General features: G+C 43.4%; 1 protein-coding gene across 1 annotated transcript in view; it reads left to right on the forward strand.

Moving 5' to 3' along the window:
- LOC143288409 (pre-mRNA-processing-splicing factor 8) overlaps nucleotides 1-17,306 on the forward strand; it is a 60,570-nt gene that overhangs the window by 14,860 nt on the left and 28,404 nt on the right. The window contains exons 12-27 of the mRNA XM_076596844.1: nucleotides 346-480; nucleotides 790-924; nucleotides 1,622-1,831; nucleotides 2,172-2,288; nucleotides 3,417-3,623; nucleotides 4,767-4,930; nucleotides 5,336-5,462; nucleotides 6,984-7,176; nucleotides 8,648-8,835; nucleotides 9,192-9,356; nucleotides 10,904-10,977; nucleotides 11,533-11,679; nucleotides 12,887-13,097; nucleotides 15,385-15,501; nucleotides 16,131-16,316; nucleotides 17,019-17,260. Of these exons, the coding sequence (XP_076452959.1) occupies nucleotides 346-480; nucleotides 790-924; nucleotides 1,622-1,831; nucleotides 2,172-2,288; nucleotides 3,417-3,623; nucleotides 4,767-4,930; nucleotides 5,336-5,462; nucleotides 6,984-7,176; nucleotides 8,648-8,835; nucleotides 9,192-9,356; nucleotides 10,904-10,977; nucleotides 11,533-11,679; nucleotides 12,887-13,097; nucleotides 15,385-15,501; nucleotides 16,131-16,316; nucleotides 17,019-17,260 (2,618 nt within the window). The remainder of the gene's footprint in view (nucleotides 1-345; nucleotides 481-789; nucleotides 925-1,621; nucleotides 1,832-2,171; nucleotides 2,289-3,416; nucleotides 3,624-4,766; nucleotides 4,931-5,335; nucleotides 5,463-6,983; nucleotides 7,177-8,647; nucleotides 8,836-9,191; nucleotides 9,357-10,903; nucleotides 10,978-11,532; nucleotides 11,680-12,886; nucleotides 13,098-15,384; nucleotides 15,502-16,130; nucleotides 16,317-17,018; nucleotides 17,261-17,306) is intronic.

Consider the following 17,306-nt stretch of genomic DNA (forward strand, 5'->3'; position numbering starts at 1 on the left):
CAGGAGCAGCTGGGATCTGCTTCGCATGCCACTAGATTTTATTCCGGGAGTGACTGGTAAGCCCATGACTGATACTTTTCCATCATGCGCTGACCTTGTGATATCACTCTGCAGTCTGGGAGGCTCAGAAATTAATGAGGGACCCAGTACTATAGTGATGTGTCTGTACTATTTTTGGAGTCTTGGCACGAGATCTGTCCATTGGAAAGGGAAAGGAACACAGTAGAACAGGAACAAACGGAAAGTACTTGTTTTTGGATAGGACATCATCCTTTAGTTTCTCAGGAACCACGATCTTGAGTTCCAGCTTTCCAGTAACACGTCACATGATCTTTACTTTTGCAGACTCTGACGACCAAGGAGCGTAAGAAGTCTCGTTTCGGAAACGCCTTTCACCTGTGTCGGGAGATCCTGCGTCTGACAAAACTGATTGTGGACAGTCATGTGCAGTATCGCCTTGGCAACATCGATGCTTTTCAGGTATCTTGAAGTTTTGATATTGCTTGATGGAGAGAAGAATTGTACGTTGGTATGTTTAGAACTTGTGTTGTATGAGAAACGGCTGTGCTGGCTTATACCAGTACATTGTCTGCAGCATTGAAAAATGTTTGTCAGGAAAATTTTTTAAACAGTATGCAGATTCTGATGTACGAGATAAATGATGACTGTGTACGACATGCGATGAAACCTGTAAGCAGGTGATGTATGAGAGTGATGTGCAATGAAACCTGTAAGCAGAAGGTGATGTATGAGATGAATGATGAATTGTACAATGTGTGATGTTGACAGCTTTCGGACGGACTGCAGTACATCTTTGCCCATGTGGGTCAGCTGACGGGCATGTACCGCTACAAGTATAAACTGATGAGACAGATCCGCATGTGCAAAGATCTCAAGCATCTCATCTACTACAGGTTTAACACGGTGAGTGGCCTTTGGGTGGGTAGGTGTATGTGAGAGAGAGAGAGAGTGTGTGTGTGTGTGTGTGTGTGTGTGTGTGTGTGATCTTTGATTTGAATAGAACTGTACAGTGCAGCAGTACAATAATAGCGCTTGGAATACTGTTGCCTGGTGTCATGGAAATTATTTCATGAATATGATGTTTCATTCAGAGAAATATTATGTGTTTCTGTCTGAATTATTTAGCTATTCTGACTTTTAATCAAGCACTCGCGATGTTTTTGTTAATATGGAGAGAGTGCTTACAGTGGAACAAGGAGCGAGTCTTATGCATTAAGAATGAAGGTTTATACACCTGAAAAACTGAGCAGACAGTTGTTGCAATGCTATAGTTCATATTCACAATATATGACAATTGAAGAAGAAGAAAAAAGAAGGTAGAATTGGCAATGCATGACTATTCCTGTGTGTGTTCAGATTTGAAATAGCTATCAGTTCAACTGTCCATTCCAAGAGATCAGATTTCTCCTGGAAATTTATCAGCAGTAATGAAGACAGTAATGACGGTATTTTCTGGACAATATTCCTGTGTGTGTTCAGATTTGAAATAGCTATCAGTCCACCTCTCCTTTCCAGGAGATGGCTTTCTCATAGAAATTTATCTGAAGTAATGACGATGACAGTAACGACAGTGTATTTTGCTGGACAATTGTACGGGCAGGGTCCCGTGGGCAAGGGACCTGGCTGCGGGTTCTGGGCAGCCGGGTGGAGGGTGTGGATGTTCTTCATGCGAGGCATCACCCCTCTGCTGGAGCGCTGGCTGGGCAACCTGCTGTCCCGACAGTTCGAGGGTCGCCACTCCAAGGGCGTGGCCAAGACTGTCACCAAGCAGCGGGTGGAGAGTCACTTCGACCTGGAGCTGCGTGCCGCAGTGAGTTATTGGGGGATGGGTTTTAGTGTGTTTTGTGTGTGGTTTGGGTTGGTTTTAAATAAAGTGTTTTCATGTGTTTTGTATGGTTTGGACTGGTTTTAATCTGTTGTGTGATTTGTGTTGGTTTTTGTGTTGTGTTTTGTGGGGTTTGGGTTGGTTTTAATTTGTTGTGTGTTTTTTGGAGTTTGGGTTAGTTTTAATATGTATTTTGTGCATGGTTTTGGACTGGTTTTAATGTGTTGTTTGTCTTTGTTATGCATGTTGCTGTCATGTGTGTGTGTGTAGGTGATGCATGACATGTCACTGACATTGCTGTTTGTGTGTGTGTGTGTGTGTGCAGGTGATGCACGACATCCTGGACATGATGCCAGAAGGCATCAAGCAGAACAAGGCCCGCACCATCCTGCAGCATCTCTCGGAGGCCTGGCGCTGCTGGAAAGCCAACATTCCCTGGAAGGTCCGTACACCCTGCTGTGGGTTGCATGAGTGATCTTAGCAGTGCGCTATTGTTGGGTGTTTTTAAAAAAAATTATATATTTTTTATTTATTATTTTTTTAATTTATTTATCAAAAAAAGAAAATGTTAATCGCATTTCAATTACACATACTTTACTGTACCCACTGGTGCAGACTCCAGCAGGGTTCTGGATTCCTGTCCTGTCCTTTTGGTAGGTACGAATGGAAACACATCTGTCAAGCTGATTCATTTTGGGGGAAAAGTGCAAGTCTGAAATAAATGTTGTACAGTGGCAACCAGTATGGATTTGACTTCATTTCACACAGGTATCTCTGTCTACAAGAAACATTGAAGTGAAATAACAAAGATATCCAGCATAATGGATTTTCCTGGGTACCCCTCGGCTTAGTTGCATAATCAGATTTAAGTGGCATTAAGGTTGCTTAGTGTTTAGAATTTTCATGGGAACAGTTCAGCTTAGTTGCTTAAATGAGTGGCACCAAATATGCTTTGGCTTTAGAGTTTTCATGGGCACTCTTGGGTTGGGTTGCACAAATGATCGTTTGGAAAATGTTAAAGTATGTGATTTATGGTTGATTTTCACACATCTTTTTTTTAATTTTTTTTTTAAGTTTGTGAAATTATGTCATAATTATTCCCCAGAATTATTTACAAAATGTATTTCTGCCTGTCTTTTAGCTTTGAATGGTATTGGTGCAATCACTATGTCAGATTTGTTTGTGCTTCATTTGGGAAAGTTGAACAGAAGTCGTTAGTCAGTAATCATTAGTTTTTGTAACCAGTTTCTGTCAGGTTTATGTACACTTTTTATTTGGGTAAAGTTTACTGAAAACATCGCTGAACCATCACTGATTTACAGGACATATAATATAAGAGCTGACAAATGTATGTGTTTTAAATTGCAAGGTAAAAATGCTACACATGTTGATACATCACAGTGTTTAAGCTCTGCATGTGCTGGTACATATATATCTATTGCTGACTTGCCTGAGTTCAGGTTTCTTGCAAAATGTGGTGAACTAGTTTCAGAATGATTTGTTCTTTGAGATAGTATATCTAACACAGGTAGTGCTTCACTGTAACAAATCGTGTACCTCTTAATCCCAGGTGCCAGGCCTCCCGACCCCGATCGAGAACATGATCCTCCGCTACGTCAAAGCCAAAGCGGACTGGTGGACCAACACTGCTCACTACAATCGTGAGCGAATCCGCCGAGGGGCCACAGTGGACAAGACAGTGTGCAAGAAAAACCTGGGGCGTCTCACTCGCCTATACCTGAAGGCCGAGCAGGAGAGACAGCACAACTACCTGAAGGTGAGGTGGATCAGTTCAGGTGGATGAAGAATAACTCTCTGCTTGTGTGCTTAGGTTTTCAGTCTTTTTTCTCCTGGGATCAGGATCTGGATCAGATATGTTGCAGTGGCCAGTTTTTGCCATTATCAAAACTGGACTTACGAGAGCACTTGCAATTCGTTCTTTGCCAGTGGTGGAAGGCAGCTGTTGGCAGGGAACAATAGATAGCTCTAGATGCTGCAGTGGTCCCTGCACTAACAACTTCTTCTTCCAGATTATTTCGTTTTGTTGCTGTTTTTATGAAAAATGAACTCTTAAACTGTTTTGTTTTGCTGAATGGACTTGCAGAGCCATTACTGATCTTCACTGTTCTTCTTTCTTCTTTGTTCTCTTTGTCATAAACTTGTATGTTGTTGGTCTGGGTCTTCTGCTGGTCTTAGTTGTAGGTGTTAGGCTGAGCTGGAGTTTGTTTGCCATCTTGTTTGCCATCCTGTATTGGGATCAGAGAGTCAAGATCTTTGCACAGTCCTTGGTATGTGCTGTGAAAGAAAGTGCTTTTATTGTCATTGATGATGTATTTTCTGGGTGTTTTTTTGTTTGTTTTGTTTTGTTTTTAATAGAAGGAACTTGGGCAATGCAGGCTGCACATCTTTCACAGTTTTAAAATTCTTTGTTATTGGGTTGTTGTTTTTTTTGTGGGGGGGATGACTTTAATACTATATGACAAAGGTGAATAATACATTTATTTCCCATAATTTTTGGTGGGAATTATTCTTGGGAGCAGCAACTGCTGTTGCATTTCTGTTTTGTTAAAATTTTTGTTTATATGGAAAGATTCAGGACGATAGCAGTAGACAACTTTTATCTTCTTGATCAGTATATAATGGGAAATGCTAAGTTTTGTTTCCCTTCTTTCTGTTTTAGTAATTTTATTTCTTCTTCTTCTTGTCCTTTAGTCTGGATGACTGTTTGGGCCACCACAGATAACCTGTCAACCAGTTTCCTCCATCTTTCTCTCTTTTCTGCTTTCCTAAGGGTCTCGCTCAGCCTCAGACCTGTCCATTCTGGAATGTTTTATTTATTTACTTAAAAAAAAAACCTTTTTACTGAATACCTTTGGTAGGAGGGCAGGTGACAGACAACGTCATATGTTTGTGGTTTCAGGATGGTCCGTACATCACGGCAGAGGAGGCGGTGGCCATCTACACCACCATGGTGCACTGGCTGGAGAGTCGTCGCTTCTCCCCCATCCCCTTCCCCCCCCTCTCCTACAAGCACGACACCAAGCTGCTCATCCTGGCCCTGGAGAGGCTCAAGGAGGCGTACAGGTCAGCAGTGTTTTATTCATTCATTCATTTATTTAACAGGTCTGCATATGCAGTGATGGCCTAGAGGAAATGCGTCTGCCAAGGAAGTGAGAGAATCTGAGCGCACTGTTTCGAATCCTGGCATGGTTGCCAGTTTTTTTCCCCCTCTGCTAGACCTCAAGTGGTGGTCTGGACACTAGTCATTCAGATGAGACAATAAACTGAGGTCCCATGTGCAGCATGCAGTTAGTGCTTGTAAAAGAATCCATGGCAACAAAAGGGTTGTCCCTGGCAATGGGTTATCGCTCAGGCATCTGCCTAGCAGATGTGTAGTGTATGTATGGATTTGTCTGAACACAGTGATGCTTCCTTGAGAAACTGAAATGAAAAATGCCAAAAAAAACCACCCCAAAACAAATGTTACAGTGTGAAGAGTCGCCTGAACCAGTCTCAGAGGGAGGAGCTGGGTCTGATCGAGCAGGCGTACGACAACCCTCACGAGGCCCTGTCAAGGATCAAGCGTCACCTGCTGACTCAGCGAGCCTTCAAAGAGGTGTGTGTGGGTGGGGAGGAGTTTGTGGGGAGGGGATGTTGTGTGTTTATGTGTGTTGTGTTTGTGTGTTTTGTGTTGGGTGTGTGTGTGTGTTTTATGTGTGAGTGTGTGGGTGTGGGTGTTTTGTGTGGTATGTGTGTATGTTTTATGTGTGAGTGTGTTTGTGTGGGTGTTTAGTGTGGTGTGCATGTGTGTTGTGTGTGTGTGCTTAGGATACTGTTGATTGGGACACCCATGCATTATCAACATGTGTGTAGAGAAATGCTTACTTTCAGGCACACGCAGTTGAACTCGTGTACTTTCACACGCATAAATGTACGTCTGAACATGTTTGAACACAGTTAGGGGAAAGACAAGTGCAATCCATGATAGTCTTGATTCAAAACAGTTCTGCAACTGTCACAATGGAACAAAAAAATAAGACAGAATTTTACTTCAGGGGCAGGTAATCTGAACAGTGCTGTGCAGGTCTGAACATATGGTGGGTGAATGATATCCTTTCAAGACAGACATGTTACTAGTGTGGCTATTCAGTGATCCATTCCAGCGTGAAAGACTCTGAACAGAGAACAGGTCCGAACTAAACTTAAACATGAATTCACCATCTAGGAGAGGTGTCCCAGGGGTAAAACATCCAGTGAGGAAGTGAGTGTGTTCCAGGTCCCACATACGGACTAGATTTGTTTTTTTCTCCCCCTTTCACTGGACTTTGAGTGGAGGTCTGGGTGCTAGGCTTTCGGATGAGGCGATAGATCAAGGTTTCAGATGCAGCATGCACTTATGGCACGTTAACACAGGAACAAAAAATGCTTCCCCTGGGAAGATTCTATAGAAAAATCCTCTTTGATTGCATAACAAATATATCTGTAGACAGGATAAAAGGAGGAGGGAGGAAAAAAAGTTGGCCTCACACTATGGGCGACAGATTCTCCTAAGGGAGAGCAGACAGAATTTCAAACAGAGAAATCTTTATTGCACAAAAAAACAACAACAAAAACCACCAAGAACAACAGTGGAGTGATGGCCTAGAGGTAACGCGTCCGCCTGGGAAGCGAGAGAATCTGAGCGCTCTGGTTCGAATCACGGCTCAGCCGCCGATAATTTCTCCCCCTCCACTAGACCTTGAGTGGTGGTCTGGACGCTAGTCATTCGGATGAGACGATAAACCGAGGTCCTGTGTGCAGCATGCACTTAACGCATGTAAAAGAATCCACGGCAACAAAAGGGTTGTTCCTGGCAAAATTCTATTGAAAAATCCATTTCGATAGGAAAAACAAATAAAACTGCACGCAGGAAAAAATACAAAAAAATGGTTGTTGCTGTAGTGTAGCAACGCACTCTCTCTTGGGAGACCAGCCCGAATTTCACACAGAGAAATATGTTGTGATAAAAAGAAATACAAGTACAAGTACAATACAATACAAACTGACCTGCAAAAGCTGCAGATGCTAGCAAACTGCCCCCCCCCCCCCCAAAAGACACTGATCCCCGGTCACCTGTGTGAGTGTGTGCCTGTGACAGGTGGGCATCGAGTTCATGGACCTGTACAGCCACCTGGTTCCTGTGTATGACGTGGAGCCGCTGGAGAAGATCACCGACGCCTACCTGGACCAGTACCTGTGGTACGAGGCGGACAAACGCCGCCTCTTCCCGCCATGGATCAAGCCCTCCGACTCCGAGCCACCACCCCTCCTCACCTACAAGTGGTGCCAGGGTAAGCTGTGCAGGACTTGTACTTTTCAGGGGCGGGGAGGGTTGGGGGCGGGTGTTGGAGGGCAGGATTTGTACTTGAGGGTGTATTGGAGGGCTGGATTTGTACTAGGGGGTGTTTTTGGGGCAGGATTTGTACTTGAGGGGAGGGGTAGGTGTGGGGGGGGATTTGTACTTGGGGTGTTTTGGAGGGCTGGATTTGTACTAGGGGGTGTTTTGGGGGCAGGATTTGTACTTGAGGGGAGGGGTGGGTGTGGGGGGGGATTTGTACTTGGGGTGTTTTGGAGGGCTGGATTTGTACTAGGGGGTGTTTTGGGGGCAGGATTTGTGCTTGAGGGGAGGGGTGGGGTGGGGGGATTTGTACTTGGGGTGTTTTGGAGGGCTGGATTTGTACTAGGGGGTGTTTTGGGGGCAGGATTTGTACTTGAGGGGAGGGGGGGGGGGGGGATTTGTCCTTGGGGTGTTTTGGAGAGCAGGATTTGTATGTGGGTGGTGTTTTGGGGGACAGAATTTGTACTTGAGGATGTTTTGAAGGGCACAATTTTTACTTGTTGGAGGGCAGGATTTATACTTGGGGTGTTTTCTGGGGCAGAATTTGTACTTGGGGTGTTTTTTGGGGCAGGATGTATACTTGAGGGTGTTTTTTGGGGGGCAGATATGTTCTGAAAGTGTTTTATCTTGAATTGGAAATGTTGTGATTCTATAAGTGGTGGCTTGTTGGGCATCAGTTGGCTCCAATAGGGCTTGAGAACCACTTGGCCAGTTTTAACCCTTCTTTGAATAATGACACTCATTAATCCATACACTAACTATACCAGTATAGCACAACTTCCAGCATCTTCAGATGGAAATGACCAAAAATGGTGACATTTGGATGGCAGAGTTTTGTTTAAATTATGATTAAGTCATTGGTGAAAACAGTATTTGAATTGAGATACGATTGAATTATTGGAGAAAACTGTATTTGAATTGAGATAAGATTGAACTATTGGAGAAAACAGTATTTGAATTGAGAGAAGATGAAATCATTGGAGAAAACAATATACTCAAATTGATAGAGGGTGAAAATGCCTTAATTTTCCACCTGAATAATGAAATAGTAAAAGAATGAATGTTAGAAATCCCAAAAGAATCTGCTGACAGACAGAAATCAGGGTTTTCGTCTGTTTAGCAGACAATGATTCTTTCAAGGGTCATACAAAAGCAGACACTTATAAACACACTATACCATTCATCCAGATTGCTGATGTGATAGCTAAAGATCTGGGATATTCGGGGTTTTGTAGGTTTTTCAAAAGGTTTTGAATTTTGCGACTGAAAACCTGTAAGAACCATATCCCAAAAGAAAGTTGTGTGCGACTCCCACCATTAGTTATGTGAACCCTCTCCACTAAAGAAAGTTGTGTGTGCGTATGTATGTGCATGTGTGTGTATTTTTTGTGTGCGTATGTACGTGTGTGTGTGTGTGTGTTCAGGCATCAACAACCTGCAGGAAGTGTGGGACACGTCAGAAGGGGAGTGCAATGTGATGATGGAGTCTACATTTGAGAAGATGTACGAGAAGATCGACTTGACGCTGCTCAACAGACTGCTCCGTCTCATCGTCGACCACAATATCGCTGACTACATGACCGCCAAGAACAACGTCGTCATCAACTACAAGGTGTGTGTTGTGTGCATCTGTGTTGATGTGCCGCTGTGTGTTACTCTGTGTAAGCGTCTTTAATGTGTGTTTTTGTTAGGAAATTGAACTATACATTTTGTGTGTGTGTATGTGTGTTCATTCTTCAGACAAAATCTGGTTAAGCTCCATGGTTTTTGTGTATGTGTGTGTGTGTGCATGTGTGTGTGTGTGTTCTCGTTTCAGTTTAACCCATGTTAAGCTCCAAGATTTGTGTGTGTGTATGTTATCAACAATGAATTGAAACATTGTTCCACATTGTGTGTGTGTGTGTGTGTGTGTTATCAACAACCAACTGAAACCTCGCTCCCACAACACACTGCTGCTGCGTGTTACAGGACATGAACCACACCAACTCGTACGGCATCATCCGGGGCCTGCAGTTCGCCTCCTTCATCGTGCAGTTCTACGGCCTGGTGCTGGACCTGCTGGTCCTCGGCCTGCACCGTGCCTCTGAGATGTCCGGACCCCCCCAGATGCCCAACGACTTCCTCACCTTCCAGGTCTGAGAGGAGGGGGGGATGCTGGGGGGCTGGATTTCTTTGTTATTGTTTGTTTGTTTGTTGTTGGTCTGTAGTTTTGTTTCTGTTTCTGATCTTCTTCGTTCTTGGCTCGGGACTCCCACATTCACTCATATTCACGGATGGGCTTTTCCGTATTTCCATTTCTGATTTTTTGTTTGTCTGTTGTCAGTCTATAGTCGTGTCTGTTTCTGATCTTCTTCGTTCTTGGGCTGTGACTCATTCACTCGTATACATGGATGGGGGTTCAGGCATTAGCAGGTCTGCACATCTGTTGACCTGGGAGATTGAAAAAATCTCCACCTTTTATCCACCAGGCACTTTGACCAGGATTTGAACTCAGAACTCTCAGATTAACTCTATGGAGACGTAGTTAAATAGTGCATGTAGTTTTACTGTGACGGGCAAATATGGACATATTTGAAAAATTCAACACACTTTCACACAGACATACAAATTATATATCACTAGAAAATTTACCATCTCTTCTTATAACATTTTAAAACAGTTTTCTCATTAAATGCTGCTATATATTTTTTTAATATTTTAAATTATGTCACTAAATACTGAAAACCCCCCCCCAAAAAAATTGAAAAATAGGTATACTGTAACCACCAGGCATGTCATATCCATCAGCTAATCCATAAGGCAGCAGAAGATTTTCTCACACAGTAAGGTTCCCTGATTCTCATGAATCATTGAGGTCAAATGTTGCACAACAAACTGTTCAAAAAAATAAAATAGAAGATCACAACACTGGTTGGTTATGTAAAGATCGACCTCTCACCCAGTCCAAAAAGTCTAGAAAAAAGCCTTTCACGCAGTTAACGGCCAAGGGGAAATAACTCAGAATTCTTAGACTGATCCCTCAAGACAGCCTGATTAGTTTCCCATCAATTGAACACTGCTGAGTGTATGAAAAAAAATTCCGTGATCCGCCGAATTCTACACTACATGCGCCGGCGCATCTCCAAAGAGTTAAAAAGTCCAGCGATGTTGCACTTGTCTTCTGTTTCTGATGATCAGTCTGTAGCTGTCTTTTTCTACCCCACCCTACGCTGTTCAGGAAGAATAGGCCATGCCTAAAATCTTTATCCTTGTATAGAAGTTAGGAGTTCTCAGTTCTGTTTCTCTTCACACCTGTCTGTAAGGAACAGGGATGTGTTTTGACGTGTGCTGACCTCTGCTGGGTCAGAAACCTGCTTGTCCCCACCCACCATCTTTCAGTACCATGCTTCATTTCTTCTCTCTGTCTCCCTGTCTCTTTTTGTTTTCTGTCTGTCTCTGTTTGTTACCCTGTCTCTCTCTCTCTTTCTGAGTCTGTCTCTGTCTCTTTGACTTGCATTAAAAGTTTCAAAATTTTGAATCCGGTTGGTGTTGATTGAATATGAAAAGGCTTTTTTCTTTCTTTCCTTCCATTCCTAATGACCCTGTTTAATTAATTAATTTGTCTCTTTCTTTGTGAAGTGTCAGGTGGTAAGTAAGTGCATGATGTGTGGAGGTGGTAATGAAGAGTGTGGCTGTTTCAGGATGTGGTCACCGAGACAGCTCACCCCATCCGTCTCTACTCACGCTACATTGACCGCATCCACATTTTCTTCAGGTTTGTGTGTTTGTGTGTGTGTGTGTGCGTGCGCGCATGCGCATAAGCACATAATGTATGTGTATGTGTGTTTGCACATGCATGAGTATATTTGTTGTGCATGTGTGTTGCGCATGGGTGTCTTGTCTCTGTGTGCGTGTGTGTGTGTGTGTGCATCCATGGGTGTCTGTATATGTGTGTGTGCATGTGCTCATGTGTGTTCAGTGTAACCAAGTGAAAGATAAGTTGCTTTTGCAGTTAGTGTTGTGTGCATGGGTTTATTGTTTTATGTTCTTATCTCCAGACTGCTCTATGGTTTTATTCTGTGGAAAAAAAAAAAAGATCATTGTTCGTACTTCCACAACCTTTCCATGTCTTACACACACACATCCGTGAATGTGCAAATGCAAAAACAACAACAACAAACCCACATTTATTTGCAGGCATTCAGAGAATAGCCACACACCTTCAAGGATATTGACATCAGTCACAGATAAGTGCACACTTGCACACATAAGGAAAAACATGCAAACGTGCGCATACTTGAGTAAGACAGTCTTTCTTTTGTGTGACCAGGTTCAGCGCCGAGGAAGCCCGTGACCTGATCCAGCGTTACCTGACGGAGCACCCTGACCCCAACAATGAGAACATTGTGGGCTACAACAACAAGAAGTGCTGGCCGAGGGACTCCCGCATGCGCCTCATGAAACATGACGTCAACCTGTGAGTGGGAAGCACATGTGGAGGTTTTTCTGTTTATGCCATACATGTGTGTGGTTTGTGATGTAGAAAGATGGATTGATGTTTTTTGTGTTGGTCATGGGATAGCAAAGTAAATTTGTGTGTGAGGAATCAGTTAGTTCTTCATCTCTGATCATGGTCCACAACTTACATGTTCACTGTTGTCTGCAAGTGAGGTTTTACATATTCACTCCTCCATTTAAATTTTGGAAATGATTATCTTACAGGTTGTAAAGAAATGATCTGTTCCTATTTGAAGTTGTACAAAAAATGCAAGAGTTGCAGAATGGAGATTGCCAGCATCCTTGATTTGTCAGATACATTAATCAGTGTACATTGTTCATCATTCCTGTCATATTGTGGAACAGATCATAAGCATTTAGTTGAGTGAAAAAAGTACAGGTGAGATGTAGAAGGACCTATCGAGAACAAGAGATCAGCTTTAACTTGTTTAACCCTGCACCTGAGCATTGCTTGGGTGCCCAGATTTACTTATAAAAGTGGTGTCCATGTTCCTCCATATGCTTAAACCGCAAGCAAACGGAACTAACTTTTATAGTAATTTTGCTGTGTCTACACCTGTTAGTTTTGAAGAAGAAAAAACCCAGTCGATTTCAATCTATTTTCTGCGTTTTTCTGCATCAGCATGACAGGGAAGCCTGCCGAGGCTGTAAACTCCCTGGGGTTGAATGGGTTAAGGGTTGTCAGTTTCCTGTTCGCTGGGAGGCTGTTGGCGTTGACTGGCTGGCTGTTCGTTCGTTCACAATTGTTACCATTTTCTGAGACGGCCTCATTGGTTCCCCACCATTTCTGTGGCAGGTGGCAGAATGGTCATGAGGGTCTGGGTTTGAATCCAGCTCTTGCCCTTTCTCCCAAGTTTGACCGGAAAATCAAAATGAGTGTCTAGTCGTTTGGATGGGACTATAAACTGAGGTCCCATGTGCAGCACGCACTTGGTGCACTGAAAAAGAACCCATGGCAATGAGAGTGTTGTCCTCTGGCAAAATTTTGAAGAAGAAGTCTGCTCTGATAGGTACATAAATATATAAGCATGCACTCAAGGCCTAGGCGCGTTGGGTTATGCTGCTTGTCAGGCATCTGCCAAGCAGATGTGGTGTAGCGTATATGGTTTTGTCTGAACGCAGTGATGCCTCCTTGAGAAAGTGAAACTGAAACTTCTGCGGTGCAGGGGTCGGGCGGTGTTCTGGGACATCCAAAACCGGCTGCCTCGCTCGGTGACCACCATCCAGTGGGAGAGCAGCTTCGTGTCGGTGTACAGCAAGGACAACCCCAACCTGCTGTTCAACATGTGCGGCTTTGAGTGCCGCGTGCTGCCCAAGTGCCGCACCACCCACGAGGAGTTCACCCACAGGGACGGCGTCTGGAACCTGCAGAACGAGGTATGGGGTGAGAGGGGTAAGACAGTGGGTGGGGGGGTCAGTTTCTGGGGAAGTGGGGGAGCTGGTCAGTTTGGGGGCTGTGGCAGGGGTAAGGGGTAGATTTTCAGAGATGCCAACTGTTACAATTTCGTCATATTTTGTTACACTGAATTGCTCTTTGTTCCAACGTTACGCCAACATAAAATTGTTCTGACTAGTTCATTTTTGACTACATAGCATGGTCACATGCTTTCTTGTTGTGACATTACTGAGATACTCTGGACCTATTGATCACGATGCCAGGGCAGTCACTACTAACCTTGGTCTCACGTGATGATGCTCAGCTAATGGTGTGCGTGTTAACATTTAGACAGGATCAAGTGGACCAATCAGCTTAATTGTAGCAGTTATACCGTGTTTCATTTAGGCCCAAGTGTTTCTATGCCTTGTAGATAAAATGTACTTTTGCTGTTGTGGCGTGGAGTCTGAGTGTTCCTACCAAATTCAGAATGTTTCTGCCAAATTTCCCGATTGTTCCTACAAACACTTGACAGGGGTTGGCATCTCTGGATTTTGTAAGTTTGTTTTGGGGGAGAGTGAGTGTTAACAATCAGGGGCGGGGGATGGGGTTTGGAGTGTATGGTTGTGTTTGTTATAGTGAGGGAAAAACTGGCAGTGCATGGTTGTATTATAGTGAAGAGAAAAGAGGCAGTGCATGGTTGTGTTACAGTGAAGGAAAAACTGGCAGTGCATGGTTGTGTTATAGTGATGGGAAAAGAGGCAGTGCATGGTTGTATTATAGTGATGGGAAAAGAGGCAGTGCATGGTTGTATTATAGTGAAGGAAAAAGAGGCAGCATGGTTGTATTATAGTGAAGGGAAAAGAGGCAGTGCATGGTTGTATTATAGTAAAGGAAAAAGAGGCAGTGCATGGCTGTATTATAGTGATGGAAAAAGAGGCAGTGCATGGCTGTATTATAGTGATGGAAAAAGAGGCAGTGCATGGTTGTATTATAGTGAAGGGAAAAGAGGCAGTGCATGGTTGTATTATAGTAAAGGAAAAAGAGGCAGTGCATGGCTGTATTATAGTGATGGAAGAAGAGGCAGTGCATGGCTGTATTATAGTGATGGAAAAAGAGGCAGTGCATGGTTGTATTATAGTGAAGGAAAAACTGGCAGTGCATGGTTGTATTATAGTGAAGGAAAAAGAGGCAGTGCATGGTTGTATTATAGTGAAGGAAAAAGAGGCAGCATGGTTGTATTATAGTGAAGGAAAAACTGGCAGTGCATGGTTTTATTATAGTGAGGGAAAAACTGGCAGTGCATGGTTGTATTATAGTAAAGGAAAAAGAGGCAGTGCATGGTTGTATTATCGTGATGGAAAAACAGGCAGTGCATGGCTGTATTATAGTGAAGGAAAAAGAGGCAGCATGGTTGTATTATAGTAAAGGAAAAAGAGGCAGTGCATGCTTGTATTATAGTGAGGGAAAAACTGGCAGTGCATGGTTGTATTATAGTGAAGGAAAAACTGGCAGTGCATGGTTGTATTATAGTGAAGGAAAAAGAGGCAGCATGGTTGTATTATAGTAAAGGAAAAAGAGGCAGTGCATGGTTGTATTATAGTGAAGGAAAAACTGGCAGTGCATGGTTGTATTATAGTGAGGGAAAAACTGGCAGTGCGTGGTTGTATTATAGTGATGGGAAAAGAGGCAGCATGGTTGTATTATAGTGAGGGAAAAACTGGGAGTGCGTGGTTGTATTATAGTGATGGGAAAAGAGGCAGTGCATGGTTGTATTATAGTGAGGGACAAACTGGCAGTGCATGGTTGTATTATAGTGATGGGAAAAGAGGCAGTGCATGGTTGTATTATAGTGAGGGACAAACTGGCAGTGCATGGTTGTATTATTGTGAGGGAAAAATAAAGTGATAGAAAAAGAGGCAGTGCATTGTTGTATTATAGTGAGGGAAAAAGTGGTAGTGTTGGTTGTTGTGGGTGGTAAGTTTTGTGTGGGGGTTTAATGTTCTGACTGTTCATTTGCTTTTGTTTTCTTTTGCGTTAATGTAGAGAATAAGTGTTTGTGCTTTTTGTGTCTGAAGAAAGTGTACATGTTCACGTACGCCGAGGTTTTACACACATTTACACACATTCACTCTCAAACTCTCACACACATGCTTGCGCACGCACACACACACACACACACATACATGCACTTGCACGCACGCACACACACACCATCTAACCTTTCATTCCTCTAACAAACTAGATTCCGTCATGATTCTATCTGTGTGTCCATGTGTCTTTGAACAGGTGACCAAAGAACGAACGGCCCAGTGCTTCCTGCGTGTGGATGAGGAGTCAATGAACCGTTTCCACAACCGTGTGCGACAGATCCTCATGGCTTCCGGGTCCACCACCTTCACCAAGGTGAGCTGATGGAAGTGTGTGTAACATACTGTTGGGGGCAGTGCGGGGAGTGACCGTAGCTAAAGCTTTTTTAAAACATTATTTTTACCCCCTCTGTTCCTGGACTTTCTTGGGTCGACCATCATTTTATTTTGTATATAGATTCATTATGTCAGTTCAGAATAAAGAAGAGCTTAGTGTCAGGATTTGGTGTAGTCATGGATGCTGGGAAAAAATGAGAGACCATTTCCAGGGTTGGAAAAGACTTGGAGAAGATCTGTAGAGAAGACGATTTGCGGGAGCTGTATAACTCATGAAAAGGGAAGAAAATCACTTTTGTTGAGCTCTCCTGAGCATGTCAATGACAGTCAGTGGTTTTCCACCATATAAAATGGGCTCAAACGTTTGATGACATGCCTCCGTTATTTTAATGGAGAAGGCTCTGAGAGCTCCATTGATTTAACGGACAAGATAGTTGAGGAGTTAAAAAATAACAATAATGATTATCAATATTATAGTTATTAATAGCAATAATAATTATGATTATAATTTTTGTTACTTTGATGATTATGGTTATTGTTGATATGTGTGTGTGACCCATATTGTGATGATGATGATTATTGTTGTTGTTTCTTGTGTGTGTGACCCAGATTGTGAACAAGTGGAACACGGCTCTGATTGGCCTGATGACCTATTTCCGGGAGTCGGTGGTGAACACACAGGAGCTCCTGGACCTGCTGGTGAAGTGTGAGAACAAGATCCAGACCCGCATCAAGATCGGCCTCAACTCCAAAATGCCCTCCCGCTTCCCTCCCGTCGTGTTCTACACGCCCAAAGTATGTGAATTGATTTGGGGAGTTTGTGTCGTACATGAACTGCACTTTTTCCTGGTGGTGGTTTTTTTTTTGTGTGTTTTTTTTTCTCCACTTCTTAGAGTATGTCCATGTGAATGAATGTTGGAGTTTTGTTGTGCATGAACTGCATCTTTGACTGCATTTTGCTGGATAATCACCATCCCCGCTCTGTACCAAATACTTTCTGATGGTTCTAGGAGTAAAGTCTTGTTCAAATTTGTACTGTAAACCGATTATAACATCAGGTTAAAAAAAAACAAACAAAAAACTACACCTACTCCATATAACCTTCAATCCACTCTGTGTCAAACACTTCCTGGTAGTTTCCATGCATAAAGTCTGGATCACTTTAACGTCAAGCCCTTGCATGCTTTCGTTTGTATTACTTACATGCATTGACGATGACAAAAAACAGGGGGTGTGGAGGCGGGGGAGAAAACTCTGGAAAGCTGAAAATTCACACATTTGATCTAGAGTTGTATATCTTTGTTCCATTTTTCTTAGTTTTTGACTGATTGTTCTGGATATTGATATATGACTTGAAACACCACTTTCTATTATTTGTCCCCCCCCCCCCACCTCCATGTCCTCCCCCTCAGTGCTTAAGGGGTTAAAACTAAAACTTCATATATTGCTAACGTCCAAATCCCCAGCCTGCAGCAAACACTGTGTGTTGGTTTCCAGGAGCTGGGAGGCCTGGGCATGCTGTCCATGGGCCACGTGCTGATCCCCCAGTCGGACCTGCGATGGTCCAAGCAGACGGACGTGGGCATCACCCACTTCCGCTCCGGCATGAGTCACGACGAGGACCAGCTCATTCCTAACCTGTACCGCTACATCCTGCCCTGGGAGAGCGAGTTCATCGACTCCCAGAGGGTCTGGGCTGAGTACGCTCTCAAGCGACAGGAGGCCAATGCTCAGAACAGGTAGGCTGGATTTCTGACAATTGCTGCTGTTTTTATAATGGTACGT

Source organism: Babylonia areolata, chromosome 12, assembly GCF_041734735.1.
Source record: "Babylonia areolata isolate BAREFJ2019XMU chromosome 12, ASM4173473v1, whole genome shotgun sequence".
Taxonomy (NCBI): domain Eukaryota; kingdom Metazoa; phylum Mollusca; class Gastropoda; order Neogastropoda; family Buccinidae; genus Babylonia; species Babylonia areolata.